We start from the raw sequence: 16,115 nt of genomic DNA, 5'->3' as shown, positions 1-16,115 counted from the left end.
AAAAATCCGATGGTTTTCAAAGATCTAATACCGAGCTGCCACGTGTCTCACTACTCACCTACCTGAATGATTTTCCCCTCTGTCCAGATGGTTTTCCAACCATCTCCTCTCAAAAGTCAAAACCATCTCCCCAGCTTTCCCCTCAAACATGTCCGCCGCCAGTGGTGGTGGCTTCTCCGCCAACTCCCTCCAACACCTCACCAGAGTCTTCCTCACCACCCACCTCAAAACCTTCTCCTCCACCAATTCCCTCCAACACCTCACCCATTTCCGGTTGGTAAATATGTACACAGTTTATCCCTAACACATAAACACCAGCTATTCCTCCTCTATGCACCATTCTTAAATCACCTGAACAAAAATACTAACACACTTTCTTTAATTAATTAATTAATTAACCACAAGATAAACACATCAATAAATAAGCAGCTTCTTCTACTTCCCCAAACTTCCTAATCATCTTGTACTCACTCTCGATCCTTTTCACCTTCTTCATCATCGGAGATCGCGGCCTCTGCATCCCCATCCCCACCACTTTCACTCTCAATTTCTTCCGAGTGTTATCGTCGGTAGTTGCATATGAGGTCGATGGAGACGGCTCTTGTCTCTCTTTCTTCTCCGGTGAGGTGTTGGAGGGAGTTGGTGGAGGAGAAGGTTTTGAGGTGGGTGGTGAGGAAGACTCCGGTGAGGTGTTAGAGGGAGTTGGCGGCGGTTTCACCGTATCCCACACCGGCTCCGTCAAGGTGTTCAGCGGTGACCCGAACCCGGTCATGTGCGTTGACTGGTTGGGTGGTTGTGGTTGATTGGTGGAGTAGCGGTTGGACGGCGGCGGAGGGTTTTGGTGGCGGCGGAGGGAGGTTGGAGGGGATGAAGGGTGTGGAGGAGATGGGGATGGTGGCCGGAATGGATGGGACGGTAGGTGAGAAGTCGCCGGAAACCGCCGCCGGTACGGCGGACATGTTTGAGGGGAAAGGAGGCTGGGGAGATGGTTTTCATAGGAAACCATCTGGACGGATAAGTTTGAGGGGAAAATCATTTGGGTAGGTGGGCAGTGGAACACGTGACAGCTTGGTATTGGATCTTTGAAAATCATCGGATTTTTTTCAACTTTATTCAAACCTATCGGCGTCGATAGAATTACTTGGACTATTTATGGAATATGAAAATTTCTTGGACTATTTTCGGAATCTCTCCTATTTTGAACTATTTTCAGAATTTTCACTTCAAATAATATATTACTTATTACTGTGCATTTTTAGATGCTTATTTTTTCAAAAATTAAAATATGTTTATGTTGCAAATTTTAGGAAACTTTGATAATCAAGAGTAATTTAATAATGAGAGGGCTTACTGGTGTGACATCTCATCCAATTCACGGTTTTTTGTGACATCTCTCAACAAGACGCCAAGTGATGTTGAGGGTGATTAAAAAAGGTGTATGTTGGGAAGAATTGACACAGAACGTAGATGTTGGGTTCGTAAGTACTTCCTACATTAATAAACATCATATGATAAGGGCGGAGTACAAAGGATCTCGTATGAATTTCGTACTTAGGTAAGTTTGGATGAAAAATAGCAATAGGCTAGATCACGTGAAAAGAAATAATTAGCATACCATATGTGTTGTGTGATCATTGGTTTTTAAATATATACGAGTAATCATAAAAACATATGAATCAAGTGATAGCCCAATAAGTAACGAGGTAGCCCAATGAAAGTCATTTTACAACTTTATAAATATAGTAAGCCCGGATGTTGTCCTGTACTCCTGTGGAAAATAATCTTTTTACAGGGCCAATAACTATAGAAAATTTTTTATAGAAAATCACTTCGAACACCCACTTTTAAAAATGATTTACTAATTATATCGATGATCAAACGGTACCAAATAGGGTTGGCATTCCGTACATACCCACCCTTATATGATAAGACTTCCAACAGCTACTTTTAAAAATGATTTACTAATTATATCGATAAGCAAACAGTACCAACTACCAACTACAAAATACAGGTGTCAAAACGATCAATTCGGTATTGGTACTATCACCAAGTTTTTGGAAAAATCGGGGTTGGTACCGGTACTTCCCGAATTTTGCCGAACATTTTCAGTACCGATATCAAGATTTTGGGAACTTGAGTTTTTCGCTCTCATACACAGCTTAACCAAACCAACTTTTTATTGACTAAATATGATATATATATATATATATATATATATATATATATATATATATATATATATTCTTATAAAGTAAAATAAATGTGAACACTTGTCATATTTTGGTTAATTCTCACAATTTTTTCTCTCCAAATCTAATATACCCTAATATATATGTAATAAACAAATAATTATTCACTTTCCTTTTACACTATATTTATATAATATCTATATATTTTTATAAATATAAATATTAACATATTATTTTACTACGTATTTCAAAAAATTTGGTGAATTTCAAAAATCAACAACAAATCATGTTTCTCAAATGAAAATTGTTTCTGGTTTTTTTATGGAACTTAAATTTGATATTATGGGTCAAAAGTTGATAAATAGATTATTTGGTACAAGTTAACTACATTTATGTCAAAATTTGTTACGGGTCAAAAATTAAAATTTTGAGTATTTTTAAAAGTTTGAGAATGCAAAATAGATTTATCGTCAAGTTTGTTATGAGTTCAAAGTGTTAACTTTAACATGTCAAAAGTATGAAAGTTAGAATTTTAAACATGATTCGGGTTTCAAATTTATTTTTAAGGGCATTTTTTAAAATAATCAAAAGGTTCGGGATTTGACAAACTGACTATTTTTCCCTCAACTATTAAAATGTAAGAAAAAATTGCAAACACTTTCGACATACCACCCCCATGCCTATTAATGCTTCTAACTTTTATCAATTTTGAAATATTTATGCCAACATTAATTTTTTCTTCAATGGTGATCAGAACGTTGTATGAGAAGCATGTCATGGAAAACTATGCTCAAATGAAACAAAATATTCACAAAATTAGATGGGTTAACATGTTATTTTTTATGTTGTCATTATGACAAAGTTGAGAAGCCATCTGAAACTTATCAAAATCTTTTTCATGGTGTAGCTCAGAAAAACATAGCTCCTGAAGAACATCAATTGTTACAATTTAATGTTCTACTTTCCTTTAATTAGTGGTAAATTGATAAATATATCAATAAAGATAACGCTCATTTTGTATTTAGACCGAGTGGTTATAACTACTATCGTATGAGAAGCTTTATTTCCGAAATTGGTTCATAACCAAAAGTCTTTCAATTATACATATATGGAACCGAAAATGAATTTTTTTAACAGAAAAAAATATTTTCGGGTACGTTTTTGCACGAGTCTTTTTTTATTAAGTTCATTTAAAAAATAATTTTGTGATATAAATAAAATCAATTTATGTACACATTGTATAGATGCAAGCATAGATGTAATGCATTTTTTTTCATATACGCTATGTAATTATTTGTTTTACTTATAATTTTATAATTTGAATTATCCTGTGTGTGACACGGGCTCTAAAACTAATATATATATATATATATATATATATATATATATATATATATAGGCTAAGTATAAAATAAAAACCCACTTGAGTTGTGAAAACTCTAGAAACTCATTCTCAACATGTTTTTAATTAATGTTTAAATCTTGTGGTTCATAATTAAAGTGAATAAAAAATGTAAATATAAATATAATTTTTTCTCTCTCCTGAAAACATATATAAAAATTAGTAAAAAAATGTTAAAAAATAGCAAAACATTTTTTTTTTGATGTTTTGTATTAAATGTTACAACATATATTACATGTCAAAAAAAAGATGTTACATATGGTTTTCGTGGGTTTTCACAACTCAAATGGGTTTTCATTTTAACCTTACCCTATATATATATAATATCTATTTTGTTATATTCGAAATTAATTGAAAAAATACAAATAATTATTTTGTTTAACAACTTTTCAACCGAATATATGCATATACTCTGCGTCTAGTGTAACATTTGCATAGGTGCTACATAGGTGGAGGTTGGTGTAGATTATCGATTGTTCAGTGGTCGAAATGGATGGCATCAAAAATCGTATATTTTACCTGTATTGGCAAACCTATAGCACTTTGTTTAGCCTAAAATATATATATATCATTTTCAGCTTAGAAGAATATGGTTTATTTTTACTTGTTCTTGATTGTGATATGAAAAATAATATAAAAACGTATCAACAAGAACAAGTCGATTATGATTAAGCATCTACAGTTTATAGCATTTTATAATTCGGGAGATTGGGTAGGATTGTATCATTTTTGTATGACTCCATACAGTGTTGGGTTTCTAAAATATTGGGCCGAATCAACAAGAAACCGAGCTGGGAACCCAAAATATTCCGAAGATTATTCACTACATATATAATTTTTTATTATTAGTGATTCACTAATTATCAATCGAGCATTACACGCGTGTGCATTTTTTGTGTAATAGAACACGGTACCATGTCAAAAAGTCGGGCCATATTGCTTTTAGAAAACTGAAGAAACACTAACCGGACCCCGGGCAGATTACTGGTAACCTGGGGGTTAGATAGATGTTTCCCACGAGGGGTTAGACCCTGAGAAGATGGTTCTTCTGATAACCTGCAAAACAGACACCGTGAGCTTGTCACTGAGAAGGGGGGGGGTTCCTCCTTGTGACCACCCTCCGGCGTGAGAATCAGACTAGATTGCTCTTTAAATATAAGTGTATATTAAGAGATTGCTAGAGCAGATATCAGGTATAATATGATGATACAAGATAAGATATGTTGGTCATACCATTTGGGGTATTTATAGCCGAAGGTAGGTTTCCAAGGAGGTGTGGCCGGCTGCAACAGTGTTCCTGTTCCACCAACAGTGGCCTACGCACGTGCCCTGCTAGTAGTTGGTGGGTAGGCAGCGGCTGATAGCGACCAGGCCTGCTGTGTACTATTCCTTTTCCACTAACTGCCGGCTACGCACGTGGTGTGGCAGTAGTTGGTGAGTAGGCAGCGGCTAATAGTGACACAGTACAGGAGCATGTTGCTCGCCATACTGTGTCAATAAGCTGTCGTACCTTTAGTCAGATCTTTTTCCCATACCTCGTCAGGTACAGTACAAAAGATCTTCCTGTATCGTACGGACTGGCTTATTTGGGCGGGAGTATTCCCCCTCCCGCCCTTGTGCGGGATAGTTCCCGGCTTCGCTCATTCCTTCAGGTGACACTGAGTGATTGAGAGCTAAGTGCCTTGTGCGTGTAGCCTTGCTGCGCGGGTGGCCTTCCCTGATGGCTTGTATCCGAGGCTGCGGGGACAGGCGGAGTCCTTCACCATTGGGAGGCATTTCCTGCGGGAACAGCTTGCGTACTGCGCGTAAGGACGTCACGTCTCTGAGCATGGTTGGTCCTGCGGATCCAGTTGGTTTCTGCGCAGACGTTCCTCTTCAAAGTGAGTCTTGCGGGTCCAACTGGGCTCTGCTGGGACCTACCTCTTCAAAAACCATATCATATCATAAAGAATACATATATGTTTCTCTGTGACTTTGATGCAATCAATGTTTTGATATTCCATCAGGTAAGATACCGGAGAACGATGAAGTACCAAATACATAATGACATAAAAGAGCATTTGCATTAGCAATATGAATACATATAAGGTTACAGTTGTGATCGATGTTTTATTTTTAATATTATATTTGCAATTTGTATCTTTGTTTATGAAGATGAGAGTCCTAGTACATGGGAGCAAACTTTCTATCTTTATGGACATGGTTTTAATGGTTTTTCCTATCATATCATTTTCAGACTCTACCGGCATGTTGTTATGAGTAGGTTTTAGGGGATAAGCTTGTTTGTTTTTTAGCAATCCTCACAACGAACTGTAATTGTTTGAATTAACGGTTTTCATGCCTGATGTACATCTTTTCTCGTCATTGGTATAATTAATATGTTTCTTTTTTGCTCCATTTCAACTTGAACGTATAAGACATCAAAACAATACCAGAATAACATATTTTGTGATAGTAAGAATGTAATACACGGCATTACGGTGCAGTTATAGCATGCATAAAAACTGCACATGTCATATCACAATATATGTTTTAATGATTACAAGTACTTTATGGAGTAATATTAATTTACAATATAACTTCTGTACGTGTTAGTGACATGTAATGGAATCTATCTTTTGATGTGTCATGAGATTAGAAAGCTCACATAAAGCTATTTTTATAAGGCTGAGGGGTGTGGAGCGCGAGAAAGGGCGCGTGAGGCCATCCGCTCGCGCTCCGGGGCGCGAGCACCACACCACCGAGGCGCGAGAGGGGCGCGAGAGGGGCGCGAGCGCGGATTTCCAGGCGGGCGCAAGGGTGATCGCGGGAGAAGAGAGAGGAAAAGCTGGTGGGCCCACCCAAAAGAGCCGTTGAGCTCGGGTTTTTTTTTAAAAAAACCTTTACAAAATCCTATATAATACCCCTAAATCAACCCATTTTAACCATATCAAGTACAACTTCAATCTCCAAACTCATATATAATACCCCAAACTCCTTTATAAAACCCAAAATTTTTTTCCTATATATAACCCATTTCATATAAATCAATTACCACAACTTCAAAAAAAAATCCAAAAACAACCCATCGTCCCAATTTTTTTTTAAAAATAATGTCGTCGTACTCGTCTGATCCCGACTCCTCCGAAGAGGATGATTTTTAGTATGTTTTTTTTATTATGAATTTTCAAAAAAATGTGTGTTTTTTTAAATAATTTCTTGTTTTTTTAATAATACGTTTTTTAATACATTTATAAAAAAATAAAAAAATAAACCGCTCGCGCCCCCTCTCGCGCCCCTCCACACCAGGGCCAGGGGCGCGAGCACCACAACCAACACCCATCTTATCAAGTTTCTCTCTCTGCCACACGTCACAATATTATTGGCTGGAGCCCCCACTCGCCGGCCCCCTCTCGCGCCCCCCACACCCCTCAGCCTAACATGTATTATTTTTTGTATGAAGTGAAAAAAAAGATCATGTCTTATTAACTTTTGGTTGAGCTTTGCAAGTATCACATGAAAAGACAACAAGCATGCAATGTTTTATTATCACAACCACTTGTTTAGAGATGTGTCTTTTTCGAAAGGATTGTGCTCAATTATGTACTTCGTTATACATCTCCTTCAAGTTGTTACATCAAGGTGGTGGGTATGGTCCTGGCCGTGAAGATGGTGTGGGACGGTATGTGACGGCGAGAGACACCAAGGTGGCATAAATATGGTGGCCGGCAAGAGACACCAAGGTGGCATAAATATGGTGGCGAGGGATGTAGCAATGGAATTGTGGTGCCCAGTGGCGAAGTTTGAGCTAAGACACCGGGGGGCGGACTCAAAATGTATAAAAAAATTCACAAACGATGGGGACCGGACTCAAATTTTCAGCCGAAAACGTCTCAATTTACAATACGCATAAAAAATTTCGGACAAAAACGGGTATATTTACACTACTACGCGAAAAAACCGGGGGCCCACGCCCAGTAAAGCTTCGCCAGTGGTGGTGCCAATATCGAGAAGAAACAAAAAAGGAAAAATGAGTGGTGAGATAAGAGAGCGGCGTGGAACCATAAAAAACACGGTTCTTCACACTACTAGAAAATTGGGTAATTTGCTATGCACTTTTGTATGTTAATGTCTTAAATTGTTACTAATAGTATTAATTAAGGATATAAATCTATTTAAATTATAAAATAACGCATCATTACATAAAGCAACCACATATTTATTTAGTAAATAAATGTTAATAAATACATATACCTTATTTTATCATCGTTCCCATTACATTATTCTCATTTCTCTTGTGTAACCTTATTGAGAAGGTATTATTGTCATATTTTAGTTCTCGTTCATGGCCACTAGATTGGTGATTTGCATGATGATGCCGATCTTCTTTGCTTCCTCTGTTTCAGCAGATTCATACTTGCTTCAAGATGTTTGTGTTGCCAAACTTAACACCGGTATATTTAATCCGTTTAGCCTGTATTATTATTACTAGATTAGAGCCCATGTTTCACATGGGTGGTAAATATAATAAAAATAAAAAATTATTTGTAATATGTAAATTCAATTGGTTTATATAATAATTTTTATTTATGAATTTTTCTATTAAGTTTTTGATATATTATGCACTTTAAGTTTAAGTTTAAAACAAAATTTCGACGTTTGATTTTTTTTTTAAATAAAACATTCATACAGATATTGTTATATTAAATATTGTGTATATAAAAATGATATTTATAACAAAATGTTGTCACAAATTTAAAAACTAAGTTTACAAAAACTAAGGTTTTATTGTAAAAATAAATAAATAAAAATATATTATATTTTAAAATAAAGGGAGAAACGATGAACAATCTTAAATGGTTGTGTTAAAGAGATATGAGAAGAAAATGTGATATTATGAATTATGTAAACGTTAACAATTAAATATAATTTTGGTTTTATACTTGAAGATAAATGATATTTATATATGTTAAGTCGAGAAAGAAATCAAACACAATTACCATTTTTAGTGGAGTTGGTAAGCCCATTTGATTTGAAACATGAGGTATTGGGTTCGAAACTCATATCACACAATAATTTATTTTTTAAAATTTTATAAAACCTTACGAGTCATGGGTTATAATAGGAAAACGGGTCATGGGTCGTAATATAACAGGAAATAATTACATGGCATCTACTTGGCATTCTATGTGGAATGCCTAGTTAAATGCTATGTGGACAATTTGTGTTGCTTTAATAATATAGTTAGATTATTATTATTATTAAATAAACAAACCTAGTAGCATATGACTAATAAGTTAATAACACAGTTTTGGGGAGAGTTTGACAAATGCAAACCTTATTTTAATCCCCACTACTTATTATTTCAAATATGCTTTATTTTTGGAATTTATAATGAGAAGAAATTGTAATCAAAGTCATGTGTGATCAACCAAACAGATGTAACAATGAATGGATTCGCCTGTAAAAGCTTATTTTCAGCAGATGATTTTTTCTTTGATGGGCTATCACGACCAGGATGCACCAACAACACACTCGGGTCAAAAGTTAAGCTTGCAACTGTCCTAAACATCACGGGCCTAAACACTTTGGGAATGTCCATGGCTCGTGTTCACTTTGCCCCAGGTGGCATAAACCCACCACACACTGATCCGCGAGCCACTGAGATAGTGTTTATGCTCGAGGGTGAATTAGATGTCTCATTCATAACCATAGACAATAAACTCTATTCCAAGTCCATCAAGACTGGCGAAGTTTTTACATTTCCAAGAGGCTTAATTCACTTCCAAAAAAACAATAAGAATGCTCATGCTACCGCCATTGCTACCTTTAACAATCAGTTTCCCGGAACCCAAAGGATAGCAAACACTTTATTTGCATCCACTCCGAGCGTGGCTAACAATGTTTTGGGTAAAACATTCAGAATTAGAACCAAAGACGTGAAGGAAATCAAGTCAAGACTCGCCCATAAAAAGTAAATTGATATTATTCAATGCGTATTGGTTTGTATGATTCAATCAATGATTTGTTGGCGTTCTTTGGTCTTCATAGACTTTGGTGAATAATTTTTGGAATGGTTCATTTACTTAGCTGATTCAAAAGACCTAAACGCAGATTTAATGATCCCGTGTTGACGTTGTTACAAAATTCCAACATGTTTAGAACTTGGTCAACATGTTTAATAGACTGTTAATGAAAGATAAGAAAACATAACATAAAATTATTGTTATAATAAAGAAACGGAAACAAACCAAAGGACCATGATTACATAATTCATGTTAACCGAGCAATTAATCAAATAACTGTTATTCAACTTACGAGGTTTGGGTTATCAAATCCAAATACGTTAATTAGATTAGGGCCTGAAAATTTTGAAGTCCAAGTATTTTGTTTTTACTATTTGTGTTATTTTTTTCTAATAAAAATCAAATAATTTCAATTGAATTAAAAAGTTTTGGCAATAAGCCCTAGGTGACGAAGAGCCGACATAAGGTGCTAAACCTTCCTTAGAGTAACTTTTATTATTCATTGAACAACGGCTCTTCCAGTTGACACTATCGGATCAGTAAGGCCGACTTTCGTCCCTGTTTGACGGGTGAGTCTTAGTCCAACTCACCGGTATCCGGTGATATATGCTCATATACAGGATTTTATATTAAAAAAGGTTACTGAACTATATAGAATTATATAAAAATGAGACACACTAGTAAAGCATTACAACAGCAACAAACAACTCTCTCCTATTTTCTCTGACTGACTACCATCTTAGCCTAGGGTTCTATTCTATTCTATTCTAATTTCTCTTTATCAATGCGATTGCATTGTTAGGATTTCCGTAACCGACGGAATTTGAGCTCACGGCGTCCGGTGATGGCTTCGTTTTCAGGTGCACCGAAGGTTTGCTGCTTTAACTTTTACTGTAATCAGCCTCTGAATGTCCCAAGGCAAGGCTGGCTTTGCCGCACCGGAGATTTCGCCGACCTCTGCGGTCGATGCTCGTAAATTCCCTTTCTCATTTGTTGTTGTTGATCAGATAGAATATCAATGCTGCTGTTAATTTTGCATTTATTATTGTTTAGAATTTAGGCGTGCTTCTGTTAGCAGGTTGATAAGTTACGTTTGAGTGATTTGTTGTGGAAGTTAGGTTTTGGAAATCATGATTTGAGTGCTTGTTATACAGTTAGTTGACCATTTCTTAGTGTTTTAACTGAAGGTGATGTTAGAAAAGATGAGTGTAACCTCTTTTACTATTTGAGATTTGTTGCTGATAGAATGCTGCTAATGCTATTTTGCATTTGTTGTTTTCCGGTATGTGAATGTTGCTTGTATTGTAAGGTACATTTCAGTGATTTGTTGCGGATGTTAGGTTTTAGGAATCATGATACGAGTGTTATACGGTTAATGTTCAAACTGAAGGTTAACTGAACAGGTTTCCTTACTGTCTAGATGATCTTAGAAATGATGAGTGTAAGTTCTTTTACTGCTTGATTTGATTTGTTATTGATAGAATGTTGCTATATTGCATTTGTTGTTACGAATTTAGGCGTAGTTTTGTTATGCTGAATTGCTGATGTTGCTAGTACTGTAAGGTACAAATGAGTGATTTGTAGGTGATTTGTTGTGTTAGGTTTTGGAAGTCATGATTTGACCGCTACACGGTTAATAATTTTAAGCTGTAGAACATTTCTTGGTGTTAATCGAGCAGTTTTTCTTAATGTCTACATGATTTTAGAAATGATGAGCGTAAGTTATTTTCCTATTTGATTCTGATTTCTTGTTGATACAATGCCACTATTTTGCATTTGTTGTTAGAATTTAAGTGTAGTTCGTTTATGCTGATGTTGCTTGTGTCGTAAGTAACATTTGGGTGACTTTCAAGTGATTTGAGTGTTATACAGTTAATGATTTGTAGTGGTTGAAATCTTTTTTTTTGGTGTGTGTGTGTTTAAACTTTAAACGAAGGTTAATTGAACAGTTTCACTTATTGTCTACATTATCTGCAGTATTATGGGAATACGAATGATGTTTTCAATCAATATACTTTCTAATTGTATAAAGATTACTTGTGATTCTTGTTCAATATGGCTGCAGTTTTGCTTTTGAAGATGGAAAATTCTGTGATACATATCACATGAATGCCTCTGGCTGGAGATGCTGTGAATCTTGTGGAAAGGTTAAAATCTTTCAAGGCTAATTAGTTTAGTTAATGTATTTAAGTATGAAAAGTTCTATGTAATAATAAGAGACCGCTTTCCCTTTGCAGCAAATTCATTGTGGATGCATAGTGTCATTTCACACGTTCATATTGTTGGATGCTGGAGGCATTGAGTGTCTCAAATGTGCAAAAACAGAATACATCTTGGTATCACTTGTTGATTTTGGTTATATATCACAAACTTATACATCACTAAAACTAAGACTTAATACATTTATTTTTGTTCTAGACACCGAATCCTACTTGGCCATCTGGAAGAATCAATGATATCTCTTCTAAAAGTTCGAGATCTATTACTGGACCGGGTCCTGTACCATGGCGACAAGCACCGAGCTTGTTCAATGCTGCTAAAGGTCAACCTGAACTACAGTTGACTTCCTGTTCTCTCGGTCAAAGTACAAGAAACGGGAATGATAGCTGGCAGGTTGGTGGACAAGAAACTGTTGTGGATAAAGCCCCCACCGGTAAGATCATGTCATGTTTAAGAAAATAGTATTTTTAATTTCTTACCAAATTAAGCTGACTGAATCTTAACACGCCATTTTGTTCAGGAATGTTTAAAAATGGGAAAGATGATCTGTTTAAAGATGTTTCTTACCAATCATATTTTCATACAAATGATTTGTATGATCAAAAGATTGAAACAAGCAATGCATCTGGAGTTCATGTTAAACGGTTATGTACTCCATCATCAGTACGGAAACAACTCTCTAATAATAATGGATTGGGCCCATCTATTGGAAATCAGGCCCATCATACTAAGGCCCATGATGAAACACACTCCTGTCATCAGCCAGTTTTGCATTATCGGTCCCAATTAGCAGATCAAGATGGATTGGGCCCATCTCTTGGAAATCAGGCCCAAGATGAAACGTACTCTTGCCATCAGCTTCTTTCGCGTTACTGGCCCCAATCAACAGATCAAGATGGATTGGGCCCATATCTTGGAAATCAGGCCCATCATAATAAGGCCCAAGATGAAACACACTCCTGCCATCAGCCACTTTTGCGCTATCATTCCCAGTTAACTGATCAAGATGGATTGGGCCCATCTTTTGGAAATCAGGCCCAAGATGAAACGTACTCCTGCTATCAGCTACTTTCACGTTACTGGTCCCAATCAACAGATCAAGATGGATTGGGCCCATATCTTGGAAACCAGGCCCATCATAACAAGGCCCAAGATGAAACATACTCCTGCCATCAGCTACTTTCGCGTTACTGGTCCCATTCAACAGATCAAGATAGTTTGGGCCAATCTCTTGGAAATCAGGCCCATCATACTAATGCCCAAGATGAAACACACCCCTGCCATAAGCTACTTTCGCGTTACTGGTCCCAATTAACAGATCAAGAACTCCAACAGCTCCCTGCAGGGTATCCTACTTTTGTAGGAATAGTTAGTTATTAGACTTTGTTTACTAGTAGTTCGTTGTTAGTAGCTTTAAATGGTATTATTTATCAAGAAAGGGGTGCAAATGAGCTGAGCAGAGCCCGAGTTTAGGCTCGAGCTTCGCTTGTTTCAAGCTCTATTTCTTAAGTTCAAGCTCGGCTCGTGAGTAGTTTTTCAAGCTCTAACTTGGCTTAGGCTCGACTCTTTTATTATGATATTATCTATCTATTAATCAATTACATACATTAATTATTATTTTTTGTATACTCATTTAATCGTTCTTTTTTATATGACATAATGTGTATTATTTAGTTATTTTTTTTACATTTTTACATATAATAGTTATTATTATAAATATATATATATTTAATACATGAAATACCAATTATATAAATAATAGGCCCTATCTGACTCGTTTAACTTATGAGACCTTGAGCTCAGCTGGTTTTGAGCTCTAATTCTAAAGCTAGAGCTTGGTTCGTTTATAATTATTTTCTATATTTATATTATATATATATTTATAATTTGTATAGATAACATAGTATATATTATATAGTTTTATCATAATTCTATGTATATAGTTATTATTGTAAAAATATATATTCAATATATTTAAATAAACATTGTATAAATAATAGGCTTGTTTATGCTTGCGAGCCAACTCTAGCTCGATAAGTGAAGCTCAGGCTCGTTTATTAAATGGCTTGAGCTTGTTTAAGCTTGGATTGATTCGAGCTTTTAGCAAGCTGATCACGAGCAGTTTGGCTTGTTTACACCATTTTGATCATTAAGCATGCCCTTAACATTGTGAGAGTTCAAATACCAAGATTACCCCTTTATTTGAGAAAATGTTGAGTGCTAGTGATGCTGGAAAGAGTGGTCGGTTGGTTCTCCCAAAGAAATATGTGGAGGTTAGTCTATATGCTACTATAAAAAGTTGAAACTGTTTTTAATGCGACAATTATATAGGATTTTGTTTATTCTTTTACAGGCTCACCTTCCTCCGATTACTGAGCCTGAAGGGTATCCACTTGTGATCCAAGATATTAAAGGAAAAGAATGGCTATTGCAATACAGATTTTGGTCCAACAGTAGTAGTAGGATGTATGTTTTAAAAGGAGTCACTCCTTGGATACAGTCAATGCACTTGCAAGCTGGCGATACAGGTAGTAAACTGCATTTCTTTTTATAATATTCAATCTTATATTTGAGTTGCGACTTATCTTTTATATTGGTTCAGTGACATTTAGTAGGTTGGAGCCTGAAGGAAAGCTTGTCATGGGATTCAGGAAAGCTTCACTTGCATCTCCATCTTACAAGGTAGGTTTGTTTTTTACATACATGCCATAGGTCAAAGCCAAAGTAAAATTAAAACTTATCATTCAGGGGAACAAAACAACAAACACAAGGATTGAAGAATCTTTAAAGGACGGGACATGGTCAGAAGTTGATAAACTTTCTAGTCGTGCTAAGAGGAAAAAAGGGGTCAACATGCGGTCAAACAGTAAAAGTCTTCGGTTCAGTGTCACTTTGTAACAAGTTCAGGGGTTGTTACAACCACCTCCTAATGCTCCCACCATTGTGTTAATCGAGGATGTTGAATTTGAGGTTTTTCAGGTATTAATGGAACCAAGTTTGAAAATTTAGTCAAAAAGGATATAATGATAACAATGTTTAATGTAACAGGAGGCACCATTTATAGGGAGCCCATTTTCAACAGACAGTGTTGGGTTAGTTGGCTACCAATTTATTAATCATTTTTTTTATTATTATTACAAGAGTTTGTACAGTTATCTCATATCCATTTCGGTACCAGATCTCTTTGTTCAACAGAGGCAGAACCAACACCAAAACATCTGGATCATACACTTCCCATGATCAATCACGGTATAAATCACTTCCAACTAGGGCTGTTCAAATAAGTTTGCGGCTCAAAGCCCGCTAAAAAAAGCGCGTTTGTAAACAAGCTGAGCCAGTGTTGGCTCGTTCGTGTGTGTGCGTGTGTGTGTTCAATAACAATAATAACATATTAAAATATTGAAAAAAGAAACAAAAAGAAAATGCATATAATATTTTGTTTCTACCTCTCGATCTTTTAAAAAATTGAACACACACACATATACATATATATAATATGAGGTTTTTGTGTGTGTATAATATAACATAATAATAAACATACAAAAATATTGAAAAAATAAAAACAAAAAAGTTACATATAATATATTGATTTTTCTTTTCGATCTTTATGAAAGTTATAAAAATATAATATTATAAATTCTCTAGTTTATAAAATTTGCATGACTGTATGTTACAATATTATTCTTTTGTCATTTACATACTAATGTGTAATTTATAAAAAAAATAAAGAATCAACTCGACGTGCCACGTGTTGGCTTGAGCTTTTTACGCGTTCGACCTTTAGCTCGTTAAAAATAAACTTGCCAAGCCAATATGAACTTCGGGCTTGAGCCCCCTAACTGGGTCGGCTCATTTAACTTCAAATTTTGCGCATTATTGATACTTTTTTGCATAATGTTAACACCTGGATGGCTGGATGTGTCAAATAAATCAGAAAATACAGAATCAGTAAACACCATGGAAGGCCTTGATGCATTTGCTGACTTGGCAGTTCATGATAGCAAAACCACAAGAGGCCTCCCATGCATATTGCAGCCGCCGCCAAATGGCACCAATCACAAATCTACTTGCAGGTGCGACATGACTCCATCCCCAACGGTGCACCATGATCTGACTCATCCAACTCAACTGCTGTATGCTGGCCAAAGTTTTGAACAATCGTTCAAGTCAACTTTCAAAAGTCAACAAATTGACTTGAATATACAACCCGGGCGCGAAGAAGATTCAGATTATATGGGAATTACGAGGTTAGTTCAAGAATCTACACAGAGATACATGAAGCAACAACAGCAGAAGTTA

At 35.8% G+C, this 16,115-nt stretch overlaps 1 protein-coding gene and 1 pseudogene across 1 annotated transcript; both read left to right on the top strand.

The window, feature by feature from the left end:
- The first annotated feature begins 8,892 nt into the window (after window positions 1–8,892).
- Window positions 8,893–9,637, top strand: LOC143579527 (germin-like protein 5-1 pseudogene; annotated as a pseudogene).
- Window positions 9,638–10,424: 787 nt separating this feature from the next.
- LOC143579526 (B3 domain-containing protein Os07g0563300-like) lies at window positions 10,425–14,888 on the top strand. The gene is made up of 10 exons (XM_077062808.1): window positions 10,425–10,568; window positions 11,662–11,743; window positions 11,834–11,932; window positions 12,015–12,249; window positions 12,337–13,162; window positions 13,993–14,089; window positions 14,170–14,344; window positions 14,419–14,498; window positions 14,565–14,795; window positions 14,865–14,888. The coding sequence occupies exons 1-9, from the start codon at window positions 10,441–10,443 to the stop codon at window positions 14,712–14,714; spliced, it is 1,872 nt and encodes a 623-aa protein (XP_076918923.1). The 5' UTR covers window positions 10,425–10,440; the 3' UTR covers window positions 14,715–14,795; window positions 14,865–14,888.
- Window positions 14,889–16,115: the final 1,227 nt, after the last annotated feature.

This window comes from Bidens hawaiensis, unplaced genomic scaffold (genome assembly GCF_021521415.1).
Source record: "Bidens hawaiensis isolate Kalapana, Puna unplaced genomic scaffold, B.hawaiensis_p1.1 tig00029866_1, whole genome shotgun sequence".
NCBI classification, from domain to species: domain Eukaryota; kingdom Viridiplantae; phylum Streptophyta; class Magnoliopsida; order Asterales; family Asteraceae; genus Bidens; species Bidens hawaiensis.
Note: the sequence above shows the minus strand (reverse complement) of the source record. Positions and strands in the feature narration are given on the sequence as shown.

Bases quoted from the DNA above. Each gene is read 5' to 3' on its own strand.
- LOC143579526 (XM_077062808.1), top strand. From the start codon at position 10,441: ATGGCTTCGTTTTCAGGTGCACCGAAGGTTTGCTGCTTTAACTTTTAC. The intron at 11,744-11,833 runs GTTAAAATCTTT...TTCCCTTTGCAG, and splicing joins GCTGTGAATCTTGTGGAAAG to CAAATTCATTGTGGATGCAT. The intron at 13,163-13,992 runs GTATCCTACTTT...ACATTGTGAGAG, and splicing joins CTCCAACAGCTCCCTGCAGG to TTCAAATACCAAGATTACCC.